Source organism: Engystomops pustulosus, chromosome 1 (assembly GCF_040894005.1).
Source record: "Engystomops pustulosus chromosome 1, aEngPut4.maternal, whole genome shotgun sequence".
NCBI classification, from domain to species: Eukaryota; Metazoa; Chordata; class Amphibia; order Anura; family Leptodactylidae; genus Engystomops; species Engystomops pustulosus.
The window spans coordinates 46,855,757-46,883,641 of record NC_092411.1 but is presented as its reverse complement, the minus strand read 5'-3'; the positions used below and the strand labels follow the sequence as shown (position 1 = coordinate 46,883,641).

Genomic DNA, 27,885 nt, shown 5'->3' with positions numbered 1-27,885 from the left:
AATTCTAGCACTTTTCTTATATATTTATTACAGTAAACTTGAGCTTTACCAGTAACATACTAATAAAGAAAGAGAAAGGACCCTTCATTTTCTATGAAGACCATATATCCTTGCCATTGTACTATTAAAATACACAACTTTATGTTTTTTTGTAGGAATATCTATATGAGGTCTTGTCTTCTAAATGCTCTGAAAATATTACTAAGGTATTTCAGTTACACTGCACCACAGAAGACCAGCTTTCAACTTTCAACCCTTTGCAAAAGTTTCTGCTGCCGAGTGTAAACATGGTGGGCGAGGTAAAATATTAATATTATGATTAGAGATGACTTATGCTATTGATGTATTTAATACAATAGTTTTGAGATTATGTGAACAATGTAAGTCCTTGTCCAACCTTCCATTGCACAATCTTGTGATTTATCCACTTCTGACTTTTATAAGAACTTCATTTTTGGGGGGAAGGTCTCTCCTACCACCGAGTGGCTTCACCAATCCATGATGTTCCCTACAGTTAAGTTGCACCGTTTAAGGGCATCCTTTCCCGTGCATCTTTACTCATTATTCCATTAAACAGTGTGGGCCTATTCATCCAGTCCTCCAAGTATCACTCAGACATTCCACAATTATTGTCAAACATTGATTTCACTTAAAGCGTAACTGTAAAGTTTCTGACAAAAACTGTTTTAGCACAGCGGGAGAGAGCCTTTGACAACCATTCAAATGATACCTATATTATGCTTCTGGCCTCTTCCTATCCTGAGATATATATGAGGCTATCTATAAAATCCTCCTAGCTTCTGCTGAAGTGGGGGCACTTCCTAGTTGTGACATCAGCTAAGGACAGAGAACTAAGGGCATTCATATGAATCAGAACAGCATGTTTGTAATTGGCCGACCTGAAACGTGTGATGGGTGACATGCTTATGACATCACTCAAGGTCCTTTGCCATACACTAAGACCTTTCATATAAATCAGGACAGTGGGACACATCAACTTAGCTGGCTGCAGAATGTGTCGCTTCCCCGCTCAGGTCTGACAGAGTTCACCATCTTTTTTGTGGTGCATCTAAGTGCTTGGGCTTGCAACACAATTTGAAAGTTAAATCCCGCGCTCCATCCAAATTAGTTGGATCGTCGGACAGCAGGCCCCCCGATTTGTGTCGCATGGAAGCCAGCGCAGCTGCAGCAAAAATGGATTGCATGCACCAAAATCCCAGCGCAGACGGCTGTTCAATACCTGTCCAAGCTGTGCACTCCCCGAAACAGGCGAACAGGCCAACAAAAGTGAGCAGCATAGTAAATGAGCCCCAGTATGTTTGTAATTGGCCGACGTAGAGCATGTGATGAGTCACATGCTTGTGACATCACTCAAAGTCCTCTTTCCCTGCACTCCTCTACTACTGCCCCTCCCAAAAAGCCTCCTCTTGTCCTATATGGTGTCTGAAGGTTCCTAGAAAGCAGTTGGAGATTAACCTGGGGGAGGGGGGGGGGCAAGGTAAAACCTCTGCTAGCAGCTAAACACCTGAGTAAATTAGAGAATTTTTAAAGTTTTAGAATATTTGCTTCTTTAGGTTTTTCATTAGAATTTTTTTTTTATCTGTAAAATTGATTTTTCAATTTAGTTTTATTTATCATGATTAATGAAAACATTATTTGACCATTTTATACTTTACCTTTTACAGTTTATTGTGTATATTTATTTATTATCATATAGTAGATTTATTATTGTTTTCTCTAGCAGTCTATGCGACACTTCCCTAAATATCTTTCATACACTTTCAGCATGAAGCCTTCAATCATAAGCCGTGTGTAAATAGTTTTTTTATTTATTGTGTAATCGGTCACATATAACAAGAGTTTGTAATTTGCATGCTCCCAAATTTGTATGTGTACCATCTGTTTATTTCAATCCATGGTACCAATTTTAGATTAGAACCATAAAATGGCTTCTAATTGAGATACATCGTGCAGTATAAATCCTAGCTCCCCCTCTGTTTATTTCCTGGTAAACTTCTTGCTGACAGTAGGAAATTGTAAATTGTTATAGAGCATTCAAAGCATCCATTTATTTCTCCTTTCAAACAAAGACTTCAGCTCTCAGACAAAGTAGTTGGGCAAATTGCCACTAACAGTCGGAATGTGGTGCAAAAATTGATTTATCTTTTAATAAATAATGACTACACCACTTAGTGGATTTGTAAATTAATTGTTGTCTTATTGGAATAAAAACTAGGCTGTCTGAACTTGATTTATTCAAACAGGCCGAGCCCGCCTTTCCCCCATAGTTTATAATGGATAAATTACTAGTGGCGTTAGTTAAGATTAATAACTAATACACCCACCTTCATTCTATATTAGCAGGCTACTGCCATGGAAGATTGCTGGGAATGGTCAAGGTTGCTACCGTGCAATTTGGGATTGAATCCTGTGACCTTGGAAGAACTTCTGATGCACAGGTAATCTATTTTGCTTTTTTTTGTTCGGGTCAATTTTTAGAGGATGTAGATTATGCAGTAATTTCAATAAAACCAAATGTGTAGAGATATTTTATGTTTTTTTTTTTTTTTAAATCAAAAGTAAAAATCTTCCCAAAAATATCATGTCAATAGAAAAATCTATCTAATCTGATCATGATTTCAGCAAGCGTTTGAACTCTGAAAAATCCCACAGACTTAAAGCTTTTGCGGGAACACCCATATTCTCAATAGACAGTGAAATGCAATTCCCTATTAACATGTTTAGTTTTAAAGTAGAGTTTTAAAAGCAATATACCTTGGTATACTTCCACAGTGTTATACTTCTGGAGGCAGACCATATGGCCGCTATGGGGCCTGTGAGTCTGGAAAGCCCTTCCAAGGGCCCCATTGGTATCCCCACTTCCAGTACATACTTGCCAAACGGTATTGGCAAGTCCATATTGGCACATATAGAATAAAAGTCTTTAAGACGCAGATACCATAGAGCAGGTGAGATCGCAAAGAGAGAAACTTACTCGTGCGTCCGCTCCCTGACACTTATAGACAGATGTAGGCCTCATAGATTGTGCCGTCTGTGTCCTCCTCGCTCTGCTGCCGAAGAAGAGGAGCCCAACCACAGAGACTGCTGTCGGCACTTCTGTAATCGTGAAAAGAGAGGCAATTTTTTCTTGGCCCTGTGTATCAGTAAAGAAGTCTTGTTAGTATGAGGAGGACAGCCGGCTCCAGCTGTAGGTGAACTGATTTGCATCTGTATTAGAAACCAAGGAATGAATAGAGTTACAGTATGAGGTTGTCTGACAAGTGCTTTTGTACTGTGTGTGTCACATAATACAGTAACTATAGTAAAACAGTATTAACCATGTGGACCTAACAACTCGCTTGCTTTAAGTAAGTATTTTTTTGTTACATTAATTGACAAAAAATGTGCAAGTGTGAAAAATATCTACAAAGTGTAGATTAATAGATTAATTGCAATTATTAAGCAAACAGTTATTGAAAGTTTCACTATTCCGCCCCTTTGAGCCACAATTTACTAGAGAGATATTTAGCAGTAATGATAATCTTGAATTTGCATGGATAGGTGTCAGGTTTGGCACACAGAGATGGAATGGATAGAGGGACAGCACGGTGGCTGAGTGGGTAGCACTTCTGCCTTGCAGCGTTTGAGTCCCACCCAGGTCAACATCTGAAAAGAGTTTGTATGTTCTCTCCGTGTTTGTGTGGGTTTCCTCCGGTTTCCTCCCACACTCCAAAACATACTGGTAAGTTGTTTAGATGTGTGAGCCCCATTGGGGACAGGGACCAATTTGGCAAAAACTCTGTGTTGCGCTGCATAATCTGTGTGCCCTATATAAATAAAGAATTATTATTATAGTGCAGTATTTCCATTATTCTCACAAGATTTGTCAGGTCGTTTGAAGATGTTGAGTGAATGGCTATTATCACTTCTTCTTTTACAGGATTCTATCACTTCTGAACTTATCTACAAGTAAATATAACAATGTGCAAGGCACTCTGAAGGTCTTCCAGGCCTAATTTTTTTTGTTTTCCCAGGATCTGTCATTTTAGAGAAATTTTTATTTTTAACATTTTTCATATTAGCTTCTTGGTGCACCTGAGACAGGGTTATGCCTGTTAATGTAGCTGCTTTATGTGGCCAGCACGGTGGCTCAGTGGTAAGCACTACAGGCTTGCAGCGCTGGAGTCCTGGGTTCAAGTCCCATCCAGGTCAACATCTGCAAAGAGTTTGTATGTTCTCTTCATTTTTTTGTGGGTTTCCTCCAGGTCCTCCGGTTTCCTCCCACACTCCAAAACATACTAGTACAGTGATGGCTAACCTATGGCACTGGTGCCAGAGGCGGCACTCGGAGCCCTTTCTGTGGGCACTCAGGCCATCACCAGAGATGACTCCAGGTATCTTCCTGCAGTCCCAGACAGCCCAGGACTTGCTGTGAACAGAAGTATTTTAAAGTGACAGCTCTACCTGGGACTATTTTCTGCTTTATTTGTGTCCTCAGGTGCTGGTATCAATGAAAACTGTGACAGAGAAGGGAGTATAAATCACAAATTAAATTTCTGTGTTGGCACTTTGCGATAAATAAGCGGGTCTTTGTTTTAGTTTGGGCACTCGGCGTCTAAAAGGTTCACCATCACTGTACTAGTAGGTTGATTAGATTGTGAGACCTTATTGGGGACAGGGACTTATTTGGAAAGCTTTGTGCAGTGCTGCATAATCTGTGTGCGCTATATAAATAAAGGAATTATTAATATTATAGAGCAGGTGACAGATAGGCCTTATATTGGAACCGGTGGGAAGGGTTAATAATTAAAAGACGAGGTGCACTTAGGCGCTTCCATGACGTAACCGAAGCACCCCAGAATAATTAGGATAATTTAAATGATTCTATATTGCCGCAATCGCTGCGTATAGAGTTATAATTAAAGAAGTTCTGAGGAACATTGTTCCTCAATGTTCTTAGAAGGACACATCTACCGTAAGTAAAACTTTAACTCTTTGAAAGGTTACCTCCATATTGTAGCTCCCGTACATATGATCCGTTTTGTTGTTTATTCATTTACCCGTTATTATCTTTGCTGAAGGGAAAAAAAAATATTTTCTTTATTAGTGGATTAAAGTTGCATGATTTTACCGGCTGTACTAGTGGAAGTATGCAGAAATATAATTTACCATAGAAATGTTCTGTGTTGTCTAGTATTAAGATCACTGCCAAGCTATCTTAATATCTGCAGGGAGTCTCCTATTGCTGCCAACTGTTTTGTGGTTGCAATTTGCAAACCTAGTATGTCATCAGTTTAAGTTGCTCCTGGCAAGAACTCTTATGAATCCGATCTTTCCACAGCTGGAGATAAGTCATGATATCAGATCTAGTTGCAGTATAAACTACTGGGTCCTATCCTCTCCTTCTTGTTGAAACCATTATTTGCATGTACAATTTGTTTATTTGAATATTGATGAAATTGTTAGTTTATGAACCTTCCAATCAACCACAGATGTAACACTTCCACTGTTACACCATGTACTGGTCTATACACCCACCATGTATACCTTTTTCTGTTCAGTGCAATGCATTGACCATTGACTGCAATATACAATCAAAACAAATGATACTGTACTGTATATATATATATATATATATATATATATATATATATATATATGTGTTATTTTTCAGTGATTGACAATAATGGAGAAAAAAGCCGTCTGTTTTAGGTCAGTGGCACCATTCTTCATAAGTACTTATGATTTAATGGTTGATAACTGTGTACCTTTTGTTATATACCTTTCAGCAATATACACATTGATACTTACCGTATATACTTGAGTGTAAGCCGACCCGAGTATAAGCCGAGGTACCTAATTTTAACACAAAAAGCAGGAAAAAACGATTAACTCGAGTATAAGCCGAGGTAGGAAATGCATTTGTCTTAGCCTGCCCACAGTATACAGCCAGTCAGTGCATGCCCCCCAGTATACAGCCTGCCAACCCCTGTCACCCAGTATACAGCCTGCCAGCCCCTGTCCCCCAGTATACAGTATACCAATACACTTTCTGCATCAATTACTCATGGTTTTCTAGATCTCTACTTGCTGTCACTTGCTGAAAGCTTCTATGTTTCCTTCCAGTGGATTGAAATCTGACCATGGTCACACAGGTGCACGGTTCGTTATTGTATCACAGAGGGTGCGGTCACACGTTGCAGTTATAACTGCATCACAATCAGCTTTGAGGTGGTTCTAGGTGCAGTTTTGTCAATTAAATAGGTGAAAGACATGAACTGAACAAGTGAATTTGATTTTGAAGGGGAAACCTGCTCCACAAATGTCATTCACTCGTTAAGTTCATGTCTTTCACCTGCTCAATTGACAAAACTGCACCTAAAACCACCTCAAAGCTGATTGCAATGCAGTTTTAACTGCAATGTGTGAACACACCCAGAGAGTAATCAGAGCTGTGGGTTACAACGAGATGTGCACCTGTGTGACCATGGTCAGATTTCTGTCCAGTAGAAGTAAACATAAAAGCTTTCTATAGAATGACAGCAAGCAGAGATTTAGAAAACTGTAAGGAATTGATTCAGAAAGCATATTGGAACATTGTAGAACTTTTTATGGTAAAAATACTAACATTAATTTGCTGAAATGGGAACACCCTTTTAAGGAAAATAGTCCCTATTATAGTGTCAGTTGTTTCTGCTTCTTGACCGGGACAATTCAACAGCATAAAGGTGGTAGATAATGTGCCCACCACAATAAGATGTGTGAATAGCAGGCACACTTAGTAAAATAGTATATGCTCACATTATAGTCTACTGCTACTTACCCTCAGCTGCGAACGGAGGAGACATCACAGTATTCACAATGTACAGTTGAAAAGAAAGAAATGTAGAAATAAAAACCAGTGACATGCATCGAGTTTGGGGTATTGGGCATCACACATCTGGGCTCAACTGGTTCTTTTTTGGTGCTTCTATAGTCCCTTATTTTTCTGTCTGCTACACTACGCTACTGACTTCCTTCTGGTCTGTTTGTCCTGAGCTATATGTTTTAAGGACTATCCTTTTACATCTACGCAGATACAGTAGAATCATCATGTACATCATAGAGGTTTCCCAAGATCACACAAGGGTCTGTACTTGGGGCAAGACAATTTTTTTTTTTAATTATAGTTTATTACTAGAGATGAGCGAACATGCTCGTCCGAGCTTGATGCTCGGTCGAGCATTAGGGTACTCGAAACTGCTCGTTACTCGGACGAATACTTCGCCCGCTCGAGAAAATGGCAGCTCCCGCCGTTTTGCTTTTTGGCGGCCAGAAACAGAGCCAATCACAAGCCAGGAGACTCTGCACTCCACCCAGCATGACGTGGTACCCTTACACGTCGATAGCAGTGGTTGGCTGGCCAGATCAGGTGACCCTGGGATAGACTAGCCGCTGGCCGCGCTGCTCGGATCATTCTGTCTCTGGATGCCGCTAGGGAGAGAGCTGCTGCTGCTCAGGGAAAGCGTTAGGGTGTTCTATTAGCTTACTGTTAGGCAGGAGTGATTCTCAAAGAACCCAACAGCCCTTCTTAGGGCTACAATAACGTTCTACTTTTTTTATTTTAATTTGCATATTTTACCATTTTGTGAGGAATTAGCAGGGGGACTTGCTACCGTTGTGTTTAGCTCTTAGTGGCACACATATCCATAGCAAAGACCGAAGTGGGAAAATTCAGTAGGGGTTGGATTTCTATTAGGCAATAACTCAGTGTCATCTCATCTGGCATAGTACTGTGCTTCCTTTGATACTTGGCTAGAAAATAGCCATAGGAGAATACAAACAGCTTCTTGAAGCCTACAGTAGCGTTCTATATATTTGATTTCTGGTTGATCTGCTGGTGGCTGTAGTTTCTGCAGTGCATGTACTTGCCAATTCTGAGCAATTTGTAGTGAGACTTGCGACCGCTGTGTTCTGCGCTTAGTGGCGCACATATCCATAGCAAAGGCTGAAGTGGCAAAATTCAGTAGGGGTTGGATTTCTATTAGGCAATAACTCAGTGTCATCTCATCTGGCATAGTACTGTGCTTCCTTTGATACTTGGCTAGAAAATAGCCATAGGAGAATACAAACAGCTTCTTGAAGCCTACAGTAGCGTTCTATATATTTGATTTCTGGTTGATCTGCTGGTGGCTGTAGTTTCTGCAGTGCATGTACTTGCCAATTCTGAGCAATTTGTAGTGAGACTTGCGACCGCTGTGTTCTGCGCTTAGTGGCGCACATATCCATAGCAAAGGCTGAAGTGGCAAAATTCAGTAGGGGTTGGATTTCTATTAGGCAATAACTCAGTGTCATCTCATCTGGCATAGTACTGTGCTTCCTTTGATACTTGGCTAGAAAATAGCCATAGGAGAATACAAACAGCTTCTTGAAGCCTACAGTAGCGTTCTATATATTTGATTTCTGGTTGATCTGCTGGTGGCTGTAGTTTCTGCAGTGCATGTACTTGCCAATTCTGAGCAATTTGTAGTGAGACTTGCGACCGCTGTGTTCTGCGCTTAGTGGCGCACATATCCATAGCAAAGGCTGAAGTGGCAAAATTCAGTAGGGGTTGGATTTCTATTAGGCAATAACTCAGTGTCATCTCATCCGGCATAGTACTGTGCTTCCTTTGATACTTGGCTAGAAAATAGCCATAGGAGAATACAAACAGCTTCTTGATCTTGAAGCCTACAGTAGCGTTCTATATATTTGATTTCTGGTTGATCTGCTGGTGGCTGTAGTTTCTGCAGTGCATGTACTTGCCAATTCTGAGCAATTTGTAGTGGGACTTGCGACCGCTGTGTTCTGCGCTTAGTGGCGCACATATCCATAGCAAAGGCCGAAGTGGCAAAATTCAGTAGGGGTTGGATTTCTATTAGGCAATAACTCAGTGTCATCTCATCCGGCATAGTACTGTGCTTCCTTTGATACTTGGCTAGAAAATAGCCATAGGAGAATACAAACAGCTTCTTGAAGCCTACAGTAGCGTTCTATATATTTGATTTCTGGTTGATCTGCTGGTGGCTGTAGTTTCTGCAGTGCATGTACTTGCCAATTCTGAGCAATTTGTAGTGAGACTTGCGACCGCTGTGTTCTGCGCTTAGTGGCGCACATATCCATAGCAAAGGCTGAAGTGGCAAAATTCAGTAGGGGTTGGATTTCTATTAGGCAATAACTCAGTGTCATCTCATCCGGCATAGTACTGTGCTTCCTTTGATACTTGGCTAGAAAATAGCCATAGGAGAATACAAACAGCTTCTTGATCTTGAAGCCTACAGTAGCGTTCTATATATTTGATTTCTGGTTGATCTGCTGGTGGCTGTAGTTTCTGCAGTGCATGTACTTGCCAATTCTGAGCAATTTGTAGTGGGACTTGCGACCGCTGTGTTCTGCGCTTAGTGGCGCACATATCCATAGCAAAGGCCGAAGTGGCAAAATTCAGTAGGGGTTGGATTTCTATTAGGCAATAACTCAGTGTCATCTCATCCGGCATAGTACTGTGCTTCCTTTGATACTTGGCTAGAAAATAGCCATAGGAGAATACAAACAGCTTCTTGATCTTGAAGCCTACAGTAGCGTTCTATATATTTGATTTCTGGTTGATCTGCTGGTGGCTGTAGTTTCTGCAGTGCATGTACTTGCCAATTCTGAGCAATTTGTAGTGGGACTTGCGACCGCTGTGTTCTGCGCTTAGTGGCGCACATATCCATAGCAAAGGCCGAAGTGGCAAAATTCAGTAGGGGTTGGATTTCTATTAGGCAATAACTCAGTGTCATCTCATCTGGCATAGTACTGTGCTTCCTTTGATACTTGGCTAGAAAATAGCCATAGCAATAGGATAGCATTGTTTGGTTTTAAAAACTCAAAAAAAAAAAAAAAACACAAAAAAAAACAAAAAAAAGTAAAAAAAAAAATAAAGTTATAACTCTCATTTTAAAAATGTTTAACCCGAGGGCTAGGGGTAGAGGACGAGGGCGGGGACGTGGGCGTCCAACTACTGCAGGGGTCAGAGGCCGTGGTCCTGGGCGGGGTGAGACACCACCTGCTGATGAGGGAGCAGGGGAACGCCGCAGAGCTACACTCCCTAGGTTCATGTCTGAAGTTACTGGGACTCGTGGTAGAGCACTGTTGAGGCCAGAACAGTGCGAACAGGTGATGTCGTGGATTGCTGACAATGCTTCGAGCAATTTGTCCACCACCAGTCAGTCTTCCACGCAGTCCACCCATGTCACCGAAATCGCCACTCCTCCAGCTCCTGCACCTCAGCCTCCTCCCCCCCAGTCTGCCCCCTCCCAGGAAAATTTGGCATTTGAACCGGCATACTCTGAGGAACTGTTTTCTGGACCCTTCCCACAGTCACAAACCACTTGTCCGGTTGCTGCTGAGCAATTTTCCGATGCCCAGGTTTTCCACCAGTCACAGTCTGTGGGTGATGATGACCTTCTTGACGTAGTGGAAGTGTGTAAAGAGGTGTCCGACGATGAGGAGACACGGTTGTCAGACAGTGGGGAAGTTGTTGTCAGGGCAGGAAGTCCGAGGGGGGAGCAGACTGAGGGATCGGAGGATGATGAGGTGACAGACCCAAGCTGGGTTGAGAGGCCGGGTGAACACAGTGCTTCTGAGACGGAGGAGAGTCCTCGACCTGAACAGGTTGGAAGAGGCAGTGGTGGGGCCAGACGGAGAGGCAGGGCCAGAGCTGGTGCATCAGCGCCACTGTCAACTAGTGAAGCTCCCGTGGTGAGGGCTCTTGCGGCGAGGGCTAGATCTTCAGAAGTGTGGAGGTTCTTTAAGGAAACACCGGATGACCGACGGACTGTGGTGTGCAACATTTGCCAAACCAGGCTCAGCAGGGGTTCCACCACTACTAGCTTAACTACCACCAGTATGCGCAGGCATATGAATGCTAAGCACCCCACTCAGTGGCAACAAGCCCGTTCACCTCCGGCCGTGCACACCACTGCTCCTTCCCCTGTGTCAGCTGCTAGTCAGCCCCCTGCCCAGGACCCTGGCACAAAAACCCCATCGTCGCCTCCACGATCCTCCACAGCATCCACCAGCGTTCAGCTCTCCATACCCCAGACGCTGGAGCGGAAACGCAAATATAGTGCAACCCACCCGCACGCCCAAGCCCTTAATGTGCACATCTCCAGATTGCTTAGCCTGGAGATGCTGCCCTATAGGCTAGTAGAGACCGAGGCCTTTCGCAACCTCATGGCGGCGGCCGCCCCTCGGTATTCGGTCCCCAGCCGCCACTACTTTTCCCGATGTGCCGTCCCAGCCCTGCACCAGCACGTGTCAGACAACATCATCCGTGCCCTGACCAACGCCGTTTCTGACAAGGTCCACCTGACCACGGACACGTGGACGAGTGCTGCCGGGCAGGGCCACTATATATCGCTGACGGCACATTGGGTTAACTTGGTGGAGGCTGGGACCGAGTCTGACCCTGGGGCTGCTCATATACTGCCGACGCCGAGGATTGCGGGGCCTACCTCGGTCCAGGTGTTTCAGGCCTACTATGCCTCCTCCTCCTCCCACCCCTCCTCCACCTCCTCCTCCGAACTACCATCCGTGGGCACGGCGCCATCAGTCGGTAGCTCTAGGCACAGCAGCAGTGCCGTCGCTAAGCGACAGCAGGCGGTGCTCAAACTGCTGAGCCTAGGCGACAAAAGGCACACCGCCCAAGAGCTATTACAGGGCATCACGGCGCAGACTGATCTGTGGCTGGCACCGCTGAACCTCAAGCCGGGAATGGTTGTGTGTGACAACGGCCGTAACCTGGTGGCGGCTCTGCAACTCGGCAGACTGACACATGTGCCATGCCTGGCCCATGTGTTAAATCTGATAGTGCAGCGTTTCCTCAAGACATACCCCAATCTGTCTGATTTGCTCACGAAGGTGCGCCGCATCTGTGCGCATTTCAGGAAGTCCAGCCCAGATGCTGCCACTCTCAGGGCAGCGCAGCGCCGCCTCCAACTGCCCGCTCACCGACTGTTGTGCGACGTGCCCACGAGGTGGAATTCAACACTGACCATGTTATCCAGAGTTTACCAGCAGCGCAGAGCGATTGTAGACTGCCAGATGTCAACTTCCACCAGAACTGGTAGTCAGGTCAGTCAGCTTCCTCAAGTCTACAATGAGGAGTGGACGTGGATGTCTGATATCTGTCAGGTGCTGAGTAACTTTGAGGAGTCAACACAGATGGTCAGTGGCGATGCCGCCATCATCAGCCTCACCATCCCGCTGCTTGGCCTGTTGAAAAACTCTCTGGTCAGCATGAAGTCGGAAGCTTTGCGCTCGTCACAAGAGACGGGGGAAGAATATTCCCTTGTTGATAGCCAAAGCACCCTGAGGTCTGTTTCTCAGCGCATATCGGAGGAGGTGGAGGTGGAGGAGGATGAGGAGGAAGAGGAGGAGAATGTTGGCGAGACACAAGAGGGGACCATTGTTGAGTCCTTCACTGTTCAGCGTGTATGGGCAGAAGAAGAGGAGTTGGAGGAGTTGGAGGAGGAGGAAATGGACAGTCAGGCCAGTGAGGGGAGTGAATTCTTACGCGTTGGTACTCTGGCGCATATGGCAGATTTCATGCTAGGCTGCCTATCCCGTGACCCTCGCGTTCAAAGAATTTATTCCAGCACCGATTACTGGGTGTTCACTCTCCTGGACCCACGGTACAAGCAAAATCTTCCCACTCTCATCCCTGGAGAGGAAAGGAGTGTGAGAATGCATGAATACCAGCAGGCCCTGGTGCACAAGCTGAAACAGTATTTCCCTTCTGACAGCGCTAGCGGCAGAGTGCGTAGTTCTGCGGGACAAGTAGCGAGGGAGAGTAGGCGAGCAGGCAGCTTGTCCAGCACTGGCAAGGGTACGCTTTACAAGGCTTTTGCCAGCTTTATGTCACCCCAGCAAGACACTGTCACCTGTCCCCAGTCTCGGCAGAGTAGGGCTGATCTTTACAGAAAGATGGTGAGGGAGTACGTAGCTGACCATACCATCGTCCTAAATGATCACACAGCTCCCTACAACTACTGGGTTTCAAAGCTGGACATGTGGCACGAACTGGCGCTGTACGCCTTGGAGGTTCTTGCCTGCCCTGCCGCTAGCGTCTTGTCCGAGCGGGTTTTCAGTGCAGCTGGTGGCATCATCACCGATAAGCGTACACGCCTGTCGACTGACAGCGCTGACAGGCTGACGCTTATTAAAATGAATAAAGGCTGGATTTCTCAGAATTTCCAATCTCCACCAGGTGAAGGAAGCTCAACCTGAATAATTGATCCACTCCTCCTCCTCCTCCTCATTTTCCTCCTTCTCCTCCTCTTTGTACAGTAAAGCAGAGGAAAATGGCTATTTTTTGACAGGGCCCACTGGCTCTTGCTATAGTACTTCATGCATTTAATTTTTCTGGAGGGCCACCTACCCGGTCCTCTGTTTGAAACAATTTTTGTGAGTGCCACATACAGGCACTCAATCTATTCCATTTTTCTGGAGGGCCACCTACCCGGTCCTCTGTTTTAAAAAATTTTTGGGACTGCCACATACAGGCACTCAATCTATTCCATTTTACTGCAGGGCCACCTACCTGCTCCTCTGGTTTGAACAATTTTTGGGACTGCCACATACAGGCACTCAATCTATTCCATTTTACTGGAGGGCCACCTACCTGCTCCTCTGGTTTGAAACATTTTTGGGACTGCCACATACAGGCACTCAATCTATTCCATTTTACTGCAGGGCCACCTACCTGCTCCTCTGGTTTGAACAATTTTTGGGACTGCCACATACAGGCACTCAATCTATTCCATTTTACTGGAGGGCCACCTACCTGCTCCTCTGGTTTGAAACATTTTTGGGACTGCCACATACAGGCACTCAATCTATTCCATTTTACTGCAGGGCCACCTACCTGCTCCTCTGGTTTGAACAATTTTTGGGACTGCCACATACAGGCACTCAATCTATTCCATTTTACTGGAGGGCCACCTACCTGCTCCTCTGGTTTGAAACATTTTTGGGACTGCCACATACAGGCACTCAATCTATTCCATTTTACTGCAGGGCCACCTACCTGCTCCTCTGGTTTGAACAATTTTTGGGACTGCCACATACAGGCACTCAATCTATTCCATTTTACTGCAGGGCCACCTACCTGCTCCTCTGGTTTGAACAATTTTTGGGACTGCCACATACAGGCACTCAATCTATTCCATTTTACTGCAGGGCCACCTACCTGCTCCTCTGGTTTGAACAATTTTTGGGACTGCCACATACAGGCACTCAATCTATTCCATTTTACTGCAGGGCCACCTACCTGCTCCTCTGGTTTGAACAATTTTTGGGACTGCCACATACAGGCACTCAATCTATTCCATTTTACTGCAGGGCCACCTACCTGCTCCTCTGGTTTGAACAATTTTTGGGACTGCCACATACAGGCACTCAATCTATTCCATTTTACTGCAGGGCCACCTACCTGCTCCTCTGGTTTGAACAATTTTTGGGACTGCCACATACAGGCACTCAATCTATTCCATTTTACTGCAGGGCCACCTACCTGCTCCTCTGGTTTGAACAATTTTTGGGACTGCCACATACAGGCACTCAATCTATTCCATTTTACTGCAGGGCCACCTACCTGCTCCTCTGGTTTGAACAATTTTTGGGACTGCCACATACAGGCACTCAATCTATTCCATTTTACTGCAGGGCCACCTACCTGCTCCTCTGGTTTGAACAATTTTTGGGACTGCCACATACAGGCACTCAATCTATTCCATTTTACTGCAGGGCCACCTACCTGCTCCTCTGGTTTGAACAATTTTTGGGACTGCCACATACAGGCACTCAATCTATTCCATTTTACTGCAGGGCCACCTACCTGCTCCTCTGGTTTGAACAATTTTTGGGACTGCCACATACAGGCACTCAATCTATTCCATTTTACTGCAGGGCCACCTACCTGCTCCTCTGGTTTGAACAATTTTTGGGACTGCCACATACAGGCACTCAATCTATTCCATTTTACTGGAGGGCCACCTACCTGCTCCTCTGGTTTGAAACATTTTTGGGACTGCCACATACAGGCACTCAATCTATCCCATTTTACTGGAGGGCCACCTACCTGCTCCTCTGGTTTGAAAAATGTTTGGGACTGCCACATACAGGCACTATCCAAATTAAATTGTCTCCATAGCAGCCTCCACACGTTGTCTCCATTGCTACCTCCAAAAGTCGTCCATATAGCTGCCTCCATACATCGTCCCTTTATCAAACGAGGTGTGTCAGGCAGAAATTTGGGTTGTTTTCATGGATTCCACATCAAAGTTGTTAACTTTGTCACCACCCTGCTGTGTAATCCCCAAAATATACTGGCAAACTTTTACCATTTAGGGATATTATTTCAGCGCTTCTTGCGCATCTGTTTACATTCCCCTCACCCGGCATATCCTAAACTTATAAGAACGCTACTACACTTGATCTTATACAAAAGGTTCTTAGAAGTGCTGTTTGGGGAGTAGCCTAAAGACAGGGGCTTGGATTGGCGAAAGCTCGCCTGGCAGCGGAACGCCAGCTCCATGCGCATCATGCGCTTCTTGCGCATCTGTTTACATTCCCCTCACCCGCCATATCCCAAACTTATGAGAACGCTACTACACTTAACTTGGTGCAGGCTGGGACCGAGTCTGACCCTGGGGCTGGTCATATACTGCCGACGCAGAGAATTGCGGGGCCTACCTCGGTCCAGGTCTCAAAGGCCTACTATACCTCCTCCCACCCCTCCTCCACCTCCTCCTCCTCCGAATTACCATCCGTGGGCATGGCGCCATCAGTCGGTAGCTCTAGGCACAGCAGCAGTGCCGTCGCTAAGCGACAGCAGGCGGTGCTGAAACTGCTGAGCCTAGGCGATAAAAGGCACACCGCCCAAGAGCTATTACAGGGCATTCCACATCAAAGTTGTTAACTTTGTCGCCACCCTGCTGTGTAATCCCCAAAATATACTTGCAAACTTTTACCATTTAGGGATATTATTTCAGCGCTTCTTGCGCATCTGTTTACATTCCCCTCACCCGGCATATCCTAAACTTATAAGAACGCTACTACACTTGATCTTATACAAAAGGTTCTTAGAAGTGCTGTTTGGGGAGTAGCCTAGAGACAGGGGCTTGGATTGGCGAAAGCTCGCCTGGCAGCGGAGCGCCAGCTCCATGCCAAGATCCAACTAACATAGTTTTAACTGCAGCACCTTTAATCTACTACTAGTTCACTGCCTCCATACATGGTCCCCTTATCAAACGAGCTGTGTCAGGCAGAATTTTGGGTTGTTTTCATGGCTTCCATGTTAACTTTGTCGCCACCCTGCTGTGTAATCCACAAAATATACTGGCAAACTTTTATCATGTACCGATATTATTTGAGCGCTTCTTGCTCACCTCCTTTGGTTCCTCTCTGCCACCCATTGGTTTGAAGCCTGAGTCCATTTAGGGTATGTCGCCATGCCACTCTCTAGCCTGCTGCCGCTGCCTCTGCATGCCGTCCCCTATAGTGTCAGGGTCAATTATTGGATGTTTTAGATGCTATCTATCTTCATTCTGTCACTCTGTCATGGCCATGCTGTTGCCCATAATTTTGGCATAATGGTGCGATTATGCAGCCTCAGAGGCATCCATGCATGCTGCCCCTGCTGTTTCCTGTCCATTTCCGTGGTGTTTCCATCCTTTTCTGAGGTTCCCAGGTGTTTGGCCAAGCTTCCCTGTGCAGAGCCTTGGTCCCCTTGAAAAATGCTCGAGTCTCCCATTGACTTCAATGGGGTTCGTTATTCGAGACGAGCACTCGAGCATCGGGAAAAGTTCGTCTCGAATAACGAGTACCCGAGCATTTTAGTGTTCGCTCATCTCTATTTATTACATTTGATTTGAGTTGATTTTTTTAAAATTTCACTTTGATATTTTCTTCTAAAGAGAATGAATAACAGGAGCACAACTTCCCTTTCACATCACTGGAGAACTTGCTCTCCTGTAAGTCATTCACCTGTGCCGCTGGAATTGTGTTGACAGTTGATCCAGAAATAAAATGTGTCTAGAAATTGATGATGGAAATGCAAAATACTAACCATTGTGTGTTCAGATCTACCATTATTGTTGAACAAGTGTTTTTGCCCCACTGATATTGTAACTAACTAAGACCAGAGAAGACTATATTTCTACTGTCAAATGTATAGACATGAACATAATAATAATAATAATCTTATTTAGCACCATCAAATTCCGTAGCGCTTTACAAATCATAGGGAACATATACACATATAATATTACTTGGAGAGTACAAACATCATATGGAACAATAGGAGTCAGGGCACTGCTCTATGAGACATATAATATCAAAATCACAAACACTTATATTATTATTTTTTATTTACGGAACGCTCTTAAAGGACACCTGTCATCAGGTCTGGGTCACTAGTCCTGTCACCTCTACCTGTTGGAGCAACTCACAAGGATCCCATCCCAGCCTTTATCTAGTTATTTCATACATTATTCATTGTAAAATCATCTATTCTTTAATATGTAAATGAGGCTGGTCACATGGTCAGAGGCAGTGATGTCACCCCTATTACCCCTGCCCTCTCCTCCCCCTGCTCATGTCTGTGTGTAATGTATAGTAAAGCATGGCTAGTGTGTGTGCTGCATCTGCTGACATGCTGCACCCTCCTAATACACAGGTGAGAGACACAGACATCAGCTACACATGAATCTGACATGTTCTGCTGTAACATGGCTGCCTCCTGGAGCTGCTGTATCTCTCCTAAACACACACACATGCAAACACAGGCTGCAGGGGGTGTGGCCACCAGCACCAGGAAGCACATCATTATACAGCCTCACATCATTATACAGGCTGTCAGTCAAGCACTGGGGGTGTGGTTGTGCCTCCCACTCATGAATAGAGTGGACAGCTTGAATATGCTAATGCTTCATTGGACATTTCACAGGTCATTTGCATACAGCTTTAGGACCTCATGGCTTAGGTTTACAGGCATATAGAGGGACAATGAAGGGATAGAGGCAATGCTCTCTAATGGCAGTTTATGAAAATCTATTTAGTTTAGGGGGGTTATTTTGCATGACGGGTTCTCTTTAAATCCACGGTGGTGTACATTTGATTAGAGATTCACATACATTATATGGAAGAAATCAGTTTACTACAAGCTGGTGTAGGATCCTATCCGTGAAGGTTCATACTAGATGAAGGAGCATAGTAGTGGGGTTATTGTGTACAGTAGGAAATTTAAACAGATGCGTTTTCAAATTGCGTTTTTCTGTTTGAATGGTGGGGAACATTCTGACACTTTTTTGGAGAGAGTTCCAGAGTATGGAGGATTTACAGGAGAAGTCTTAGAGATGGTTGTAAGAATAGCAGATAGGAGAGGGAAGCAGAAGATCTTGTGAGGTTCAGAGATGCACGTGGGATGGTATTGGCCAATTAGGACAGAAATATATGAAGGGCAGGTTGTTGATGGCTTTGAAAGTCAGTTAATATTTTAAACTAAATTCATTGAATAATGGGTAAGCAGAGGAGATGTAGATAAACATGGAGAGATATTGATTAACCAAGAATATTCCAGTCAAAGCTATTATTGAATTATGCACTGGTGGTGCTTTGTAGAGGTTAATTCAAGCAGTTGATTTCCATTACAGGGAACCTCTCAACTTATTTGCACATATAAAGCCGGTGACAGCTTCCTATAGAGTTCTATTAACTGACTGACCACCTTCTTTTAGCTAAAAATTGTTTGGCTTACACCCACATAAATCACCCTTTATCTTATACTCCTGGCATCAGAGGGGGGCATGTTCTGTTCGGATGGCCCCTCCCATCTTATATTCCCCAGTTCATTTCATGTGACTAGAGTGACATCATCTCAGGTACTTTAACTTCTTTATAATAGCAAACTGTACCCCATGTACCTTACACGATTCAGTAAGATTGTGTTCCCAATATTGTGCATGTGTCGCTTCCCTGCTCAGGTTTGACAGAATTCACCTTCTTCTTCCTGGTGCATGTAAATGCTTGATCTTACGGAACAATTTGAAAGTTAAATCCTGCGCTCAGTCTAAATCAGTCGGATTGTCTGACGGCACGGATGAAAGCCAGCGCACCCGCGACACAATCCCCAGTTAAATACCTGTCACAGTGGCGCAAATCCCGTAAACCTCAGAAAATCCCATGAAAGTGCGATCCGTGGACCCAATAAGCCCCAATATTTCCCACCTGTATATAGAGCTTTATATGTCTGTAGTTGAATATAAGCAGACGGCCACTAAGTACAAAGAGGCAGAGCAGTGATTTGAAGAGACAACGAGCTGTTAGTCAGAATTAGGGGGCGTGGTTTCTAGCCAGCCTGAGAGAAAGAAAAGTCACAAATACCAGAGACGAGTCCGAAAAGCTCATTTTAATCGGAAAAATGTCTGTAATTAAGGTACAGTGCTCCACTGGCAGCTAATTTTAGGTGATATGGGGAGGTCTTGTAACCTTTTATCAGTCGGTATTGTTAGTCAGGGAGGTCAAAATCTGGTGACAGGTCCTCTTTAAGTATGGATTGGGAAGCTGTTAGAGACTTGGCTGGGAGACCACAGAGATTGTTAAAATGTGAGGCTTATGTGACTGTTGACAATCCTACTCTGTGGGGACATCATACTTGCATGCATGTAGCTGTTAGCCACTGTGCATTTTGGAATCCTAAGCTCAAAACTAGTCCACAGTCAATGGAGGACAAGTTATACAGTCCCTTTTGTCAGATCTTAACCTGATTCTTCTCTGGCTATACACCATACGAACTGCAGAATGAACTGCATTGTCAACTTAACAACTTCCCTTTAAAATATTATCTAATAAACTATTGTAGGTAGTTGTTGGTTGGGTCTTCCTTAAAGCAATACTGTAGCACAGTCCTAAAACTTAAAGAACATCTGTCACCAGATTACTAGTGGTAGAGTGTCCTAATTAGACGGGTGGTTCGTTCTAGGGGACAGTGGGTACTGTTTTTTAGACATTTTCTTGCATCTTTATTAATGAAATATTAACTTTGTAAAAGTGCCAGAGATGCTCAGACTGACAGCTTTCGGCTTCCCCTGATTTTAATTTATGCACGACCCCCCCCTTCCCCCATTGCAAGCAAAACTAGGAGAGAGCACACGCCCCGCTCTCTCCTTGCCCCGGCTCCGACGTCACCATCCAGATCGTCCAGATTGCAGCAGGGCGTGCATAAATTAAAAGCAAGGAAAGCCGAGAGGTACTCGGGCACCGTCAGCACCTCCGGCACTTTTACAAAGTTAATATTTTGTTAATAAAAATTCAAGAAAATGTCTTAAAAACAGTCCCCCCATCCCCAAGACCAAACAAGCAGTCTAATTAGGACACTCTACTCACCTGTAATCTGATGATAAATGTCCTTTAAGAGTTAGAAAAAATATCTTAGTTTTTACATTGTAGAAGGCAGAATTTCAGTAAAGACAAGAAGAGGTATTTAGGACAAAAGAGACATTTCTGTCCTCCAACAAGGAAAGATTGTACTGGAAAATCTCCAAAATAATAGACAGGGTTGCTCTGTCTGTAAAGTATGGGTTTGAGACTGTCATTCTGCAAGGTGACACTGTGCAGTAAGTAATGGGGGATGAACTTTTATGATAGTCATGAGATTGACGGGTTATGACAAAGCTGAATTCGTGGTGCTTTAATAAGTCTTTTGTCTACCTTTGCATACATTGTGACTTGTCTGGGAAATGACATATTGAGCTTGTGTGCACTGTCTGTAAATCCAGAGATGCTGAAGGGCTCTCCTTGTATTGTCATCAGTGGTTGTACCAGTAGAGCAAAGGCACGTGCAGTGTTTTTCATGCAGCTTGTCTTGAATTACTACAGTTCCCTGACAAAACCCCAGAAAAGCTCAGAAAAAAGTCTGGACAAGGTTTTGAAGAACTCATTAATCAATGACAGTCACAGGTGTGGAGATTTCTTCACCACGTCCAACAGACTGTGAAAGTCACATCCAAACTAGTGTTCTGGAATAAGCGCCATGCCTCATTGTAAGTTAAACTGGAAATATGGTCAGAGTAATTTCACTTTAACTTTAAGAAGCTAATATGAATATATATCACATTACAGAGCAGAAGACTCACATCACTTGTTTAACTGGCTCATTCCATAAATACTGACAAATGGAATTTGTGATCTACTAATTTACAGAAGGAAGTACCTGTGGTTTTGTACTGACCTGAGACCCTTGTGCCACCGGTTTATAGTTATCTTTGACATGTCACATGAAAGTATCAGGATAGGAATAGGCTTTATATCACATTATGGCGTTATAACACATTTCCTATATGTTTTTGATTTATTTTTGCTCCAAAACAAAAGCATGCTATTACACATTTTCTATATATGTCTGTCGTAATCCAAGCCAAGTAGAAGGAAATGTAAGTTGGACTAGACCATCTCAACCCCATAAGGACATGCCCTAAAGTGACCTTCAGGGCAGAGAACTTTTTTACACTTTCCATGCTCAGCTTCCAAAACAGAAAACTAACATGATATAACATGGGTATATGAGGTCTTGTTTTTTTGCGCTTGGAGTTTTTTCTAAGGCGTCCATTTCGCGATAAAAATAGCCTAATGATAAAAATGTTTTAACTCTTCCCTGCAAGGGAGCAGAATTAAATAGTTATTTTGCCCTTGGTATTCCAATTAAAACGTTTATGCAGTTCACTGTACAGTATAGTATACAGTGTACATTAGTACAATTAGGGACACGTTGAATATGTACAGCTTTTTTATGTTTTACATGTTTGCCAGATACAGGAGCAATTTCAATCACAGTTCTCTTCATCAAAGCAGCAATACTGTATATTTAGCCACAATGTCCTTAACGCAAAATACCTGGAGGAGACATCACTAGTATAACAGCCCATCCATGTGTATAACAGAGACATTCCTATAATGAGAAACTAGGATCATATGACTTCTTATCTTTCCCATGCTTTACTATTTTAGGAAAAAAACACCTTTTTTCAGGTGTGTTTATGTGTCCTTTTCTCAGAACTCAGAATAAGATAATAGTTTAATTGGTAATATATTAGGGTACATATGATTACTATTTATAACATTTTGTTGGGAGGTTAGAAACACTAAAAAGGTAAATTTTTAAATAGTTTTTTTATTTTTTAACCTTTACAGTACAGGTATAATAATGCATATCTGATTGGCCAAGGTCATTGAAAGATCAAAATATATTATTACATCTCAATACAACGTGCAGAAAGAATTCACTGTCATAAAGAGTAACTTCTCTGGATCCAATATATTAAACAGTCAGAATAAACATAAGGCAGTTGCACTACTCCATAAAAAAACACATTTGATGTAGTCAAGTTCACCACTCAAAAGATGGTAGAAACAACAGAAATGTTCAGCATTAAGTTGTATCTCCACATTATCGAATTCTCCGACTGCTCACACCAGACTCCTTCAAACGAAGGCCAGTGATTTCCAGATGTCCGTAGAGAAGCTAAATGGAAAGATTCAAGCAGATCATTCAAATTCCAAATTAAAATGTAATTTCTTCAGACTCACAAAAGAGCCTTTAAAAAATATATAAAAATATCCACTGTCAACCCGCTGTCAAACCAATTTTTTCAACAGTGTCGGCTTCTTCCGGGGCATTGGTGAGCTTGACTATATGGAGTAGAGAAGCTGCCTTTATCATTTTGAGTTTTTTTAATTTATTATTATTATTATTATTTTTTTGCAGAACATATAGTTACTTATGGGCTATTTTTGGGGTGCTTTTTATTTTTATTGATACATCTGGTGCAGCATAAGACTGGTCTGTCTAAGGCTACCTGCACATAAACATGTTTAATTGAGGGCTGTAAACAATGTACCCATAGTCTGTTGTCTAAAACAGGTGTATCATCAGCTTGTGAGGTTCACTCACTAGCCAATGACAGTTGGAATGCTGGTCACACGAAGAAGCTAAGGAAAGCTTTACAATAGGCTGAAGTATAATATTTGTAATATAATTAGAGATGAGCGAGTATACTCGTCCGAGCTTGATGCTCGTTCGAGTATTAAGGTACTCGAAACGGCTCGTTGCTCGGAAGAGTATTTCCCCTGCTCGAGATCGAGCATTTAATTAAAAAAACACAGTGAAGAACAATGAAGAATAGAATAAAAACAGGGAACACAGTGACCACAGGATCATTTAAGTGAAAAACACAGCGAAGAACACAGTGAAGAATAGATTACAGATGTTCGGCACATCTGCTTACTTGTCGGGAGATACGCGCGGAACGGTGCGAACAAAATAGTATGTGAAGAACACATTGAAGAACACGGTGAGCAGGACGGAGACACCGGGGAGCAGCACAGAGACACCGGGGGAGCAGCAGCACGGAGACACCATGGAGCAGCAGCACGGAGACATCGGGGGAACAGCAGCACGGAGACATCGGGGAGCAGCAGCACGGAGACACCGATGAGCAGCAGCACGGAGACACCGGAGAGCAGCAGCACGGAGACATCGGGGGAACAGCAGCACGGAGACATCGGGGGAACAGCAGCACGGAGACATCGGGGGAACAGCAGCACGGAGACATCGGGGGAACAGCAGCACGGAGACATCGGGGGAACAGCAGCACGGAGACATCGGGGGAACAGCAGCACGGAGACATCGGGGGAACAGCAGCACGGAGACATCGGGGCAGGGGCAGAACGTAGACACTGGGGCAGCACGGAGACATTGGGGCAGGGGCAGCACGGAGACACCGGGGCAGCACGGAGACACCGGGGAGCAGCAGCACGGAGACGACGCCGGGGAGCAGCAGCACGGATCCTGGGACAGCGTATCTCCCGACAAGTAAGCAGATGTGCCGAACATCTGCAATCTATTCTTCACTGTGAATTTCACTGCGTTTTTCACTTAAATGATCCTGTGTTCACTGTTTTTATTCTATTCTTCACTGTTCTTCACATCTGCTAACTTGTCGGGAGATAATATACGCGCGGAACAGTGAAGAATAGATTGCAGATGTTTGCATACATCTGCTAACTTATGAGAAGACATTCTTTTTCAATTAAATAACACATTTTATTCCCGAACCATGGTCCCTTTGAAAAATGCTCGAGTCTCCCATTGACTTCAATGGGGCTCGTTATTCGAGACGAGCACTCGAGCATCAGGAAAAGTTTGTCTCGAATAACGAGCACTCGAGCATTTTAGTGCTCGCTCATCTATAAAAATAATATATCTGCTGTAAAATAGTTAAGTTGAAAATGTTTTGAATTTTTTTTTTAATTCATAGATCAGCATTAATTTTCAGACTGCACCAGTCAGCAGATACGGTTGTGTTGTTTCTCTCTTCTCTCTTCATTATCTCCACAAAACCACATGATATGTCTTCTGTGTCTTACTAAAGTTTGTTTTTTTCTTAGTTTTTTTATAGAGGGGGACTGATACATAATAACATAGAGAAGCTACAAAAGGGACAGTTCCAAATTCAATCTAATATCTTATAGTTTTGAACCAGAAAATATGAAAAAAAAATGAATTAATTACCAATAATGTCATATTACAGGCAAATGATTCTGTTCCTTTAAGAAGAGATCCATCGAGGTTCCGTACCAGTTTGTAACTATTATATTTTGTTGTTTATTTCGAGCTATTTACATTGTAGACCAATAAAGTGGAGCTTCACTTTAACCATGTCACACTCTACTTAAAACCTTGGAAAAGCTGTATATTTTCATCCTCCAGTGGAGTTTATAGTTTACCCAACATGGACTAGTAAATGGGTGATATACACACAACAGTCCCAGGTTGCTCTTGACATACTTTTTACAGATGGATGTGCTGAATTAACAAAACACTTGTAAAAGAGGGAATCTAAAATAAAATATGGGAAAAAAATAACAGTTGCTGATTGCTATAAAGACTACAGACATATGAATAGTTTGTACTGTGTCTATGCACATGAAGAACTACCCACAATATGTAATCCCTTAAAAGGAAATTTACCATTTGATTTCATGCATTATGAATCAAACATATCTTGAGAATGATGTACCTACACTGATGCAGAAGCATATCTTGTTTAATCCCTGAGTGGTTTTGCTGAAATAACAATTATAAAATTATGATAATGAAACGCTCTTGCTCCTTTGATATCACAAGAAGAAAATAAGGAGTCATTACATAAAATTTTTATTTAGTTAACATATTAAAAATTAATTACAATGGATGTTAAATGGAGGATATCCAATAATATTGGTCCGAGTTAGCTGCCCACTTCACTAACACAAAAGGGTATATTCACCAAGAACCTTTCACAGTTAATGCTTTTACAGTAAATTCCGAAGTGCATATATCCCATGGAATGCACATACTAATTATAGTAATAAACATTGGTGAGGATGAAAGTAAAAGACCAGTGTCTTACCCATAGTGTGATGTGGAAGGAACAGCTCTCAGACACCCCCTCTTGCTCCTTTGCCTGGCTCAGCGCTTATTCTATCACATTAAGTATGCACTTGTCGAGAGAATGATGTAATCTCTGTGTTGTGCCTGAAAGGCCCACTGCACCATCCCCCAGCTGCTATGTATGAGTGATCCAGCTCAGGTTGATTAGTCCTGTCTGGACAGTTCAAAAAACTCTGTGTAATACGTTCATCAACGACAGGCTGAATCCACCTTTCCCAAGGTCCTGAATGTTATAATTGTTTTTTCAGCAAAACCACTCAGATTTTAAACAACCAGCTCAGGGATTAATCAAGATATGTGCCTGCATCAGTGTAGCTACAGCATTCTAGAGGTATGTTTGCTTCATAATGTTTTAGAATGTATACAATTTATGAAATAAGCTTGAAATACGGTTATTTTACTCATGTTAGAATATATTCACATAGGACAGCACAATGGGGCACATTTACTAGGAACAGTGCAGTCTGTATTATATGCAGTTTGCCTGTGTATAGTGCAGAAGGCGCAAGATTCAGGATTTCTGGCGCCCATTCTTCATGAATCTGGCGCCCGTTGCACTGCCCCAAAAGAGTGAGCCACTTTTTTTTTGGTGTACCTTTAACATGGGGCATGTGACACAATTCTGTCAGACTTTGTATGTTAAAACTGGTGCACACTCCGATTTAGCACCGGAACACCTCTTTCAGTGCAGAAATTTGTGTTGCATAAAAAATAGAGCATCCGGGACACAAAACGGTTGCGTGCGACACAAATGTATTGTGGGCACTTCTTTAATACCTGTACAAGCAGTTTGCACTAGAAAGAATGTGCAAAGTCCGTCAGAAAACTGGTAATTGGCTCTTAGTAAATGTGTCCCAATGATCTTTACATTTCGGAAATTTTGATCTCCAGTGTATATTTGATGTTCAAAATCATCACCTTCTTCATCAACATTTACGCTCACCTGGAGAACCTGGACTTGCATACTGTACATGAAACTGTACATTACTCACAGAGCTTAACCAATACCAACCTCCTGATATGTCTTAGTCATGTGTGAAAGCTTATAAGTGTAATATTACTTCTAAAAAGTACAGTATTGTGTCCACTCTAAGTAAAGTGGGAAGTACAAGTTAAAGATAAATAACTGAATCAAAGATACTAAGTCTCCCTTTGACATAGCCGGGCACACATCTGTTTCGAAAGTATTCCATGTTTTGCAACATGTTGATCTGGCTTTTAAATGCTTAAGTTTACAGAGCATGGTTGGAATGGGACGTCTGATACGTTATGTGCGTGTAGAATGTCTCCTAAGTGTGTATTAAACCAAGATAAAGTCGACTAACTCAAATTAAATTTAGGCAAACTCACAGCATTAGAGAGATAATCAAATTAGCAATAAAGGAAGCATAATGATTTCTCTGGCGATAATTATATGGGCAATTTAACAGTAGATTGGAAATATTGGAGAACAGAATTTATGTACTATTCAGATAGACTTGTTATTCATGAATTGAAGAACTATATGACACAGTTATATTTCTAATGATGTGGTTATGACTGGTGTTACGGCCCATATTTATTTCATGTATTGAGCTATTATAATTTAGAACTGGAGACCACACCATCATATTTTCAGCGTGTGGAACATCCACACATTTAGTGACATGCCTGTAAACAGAATCACAAAACTTCTACCCCTTTGCAGTGTTATATTTTTCTCCAGGTTCACCCTCAATACTTACTTTTAGTACGCAGAATAACCTCACAAATTAATCTCCAAGGTATCATCTCACTTAACAGATCACCCCTTATCCATTGCTGATTTTTAGATATTTAGTTGCACCATATAAAGTGTAAAATATGCCAGCCATCTTTTTTGAGAATACTATTATTTTAGAAGACTACTATTCCATGCAATGCTGGTCGTTCTTTTACTATAAATCAATTTCACTAAGCCAAAATTTTTTAATATGGATTTGTCCATACTTTTTACATCTGTTCCTCACAATCTTCATTGTATAGGATTATTCTTGCTTTAAGAAAATATGCCTTTGGTGTCCAGGGTATAGTCTACTCCCCGTACTCAGTAGCCCCTTCAGATCAACCTACCTGCTTGTATCAGAAGGTGAAATCTGTGCATAGTCAGCGGGAGCTCCCTTGTTGCAGGTGCATCACAAGCAGAGGAATGGGAGCTACTGCGCATGCACATGCGATGCGCCAAAAATAAAATAAAGTTAATTATATCAATATGAAAATTAACTGCAGGGGCTACTGGGGCGGGGAGAAGCCTTTGCCCCACAGCTCACAGGGGCTACAACCCCCCCCTCCCTCCTCGAGTAGCCCCTACAGTTAAT

At 42.9% G+C, this 27,885-nt stretch overlaps 1 protein-coding gene and 1 long non-coding RNA gene across 7 annotated transcripts in view; one reads left to right on the top strand and one right to left on the bottom strand.

The window, feature by feature from the left end:
- The window catches only part of KIAA0825 (KIAA0825 ortholog), a 264,884-nt gene that overhangs the window by 123,748 nt on the left and 113,251 nt on the right, over positions 1-27,885 (top strand). For 5 of the 6 annotated variants that reach the window (XM_072139641.1, XM_072139636.1, XM_072139617.1 and 2 more), the window contains exons 18-19: positions 156-299; positions 2,362-2,459. In XM_072139641.1, coding sequence (XP_071995742.1) covers positions 156-299; positions 2,362-2,459 — 242 coding nt within the window. The remainder of the gene's footprint in view (positions 1-155; positions 300-2,361; positions 2,460-27,885) is intronic. The other variant, XM_072139647.1, reaches the window with a different exon arrangement.
- The window catches only part of LOC140072691 (uncharacterized), a 31,289-nt gene continuing 25,560 nt past the window's right edge, over positions 22,157-27,885 (bottom strand). Inside the window, exon 3 of the long non-coding RNA XR_011849186.1 lies at positions 22,157-22,579. This is a non-coding gene — a long non-coding RNA (uncharacterized lncRNA). The remainder of the gene's footprint in view (positions 22,580-27,885) is intronic.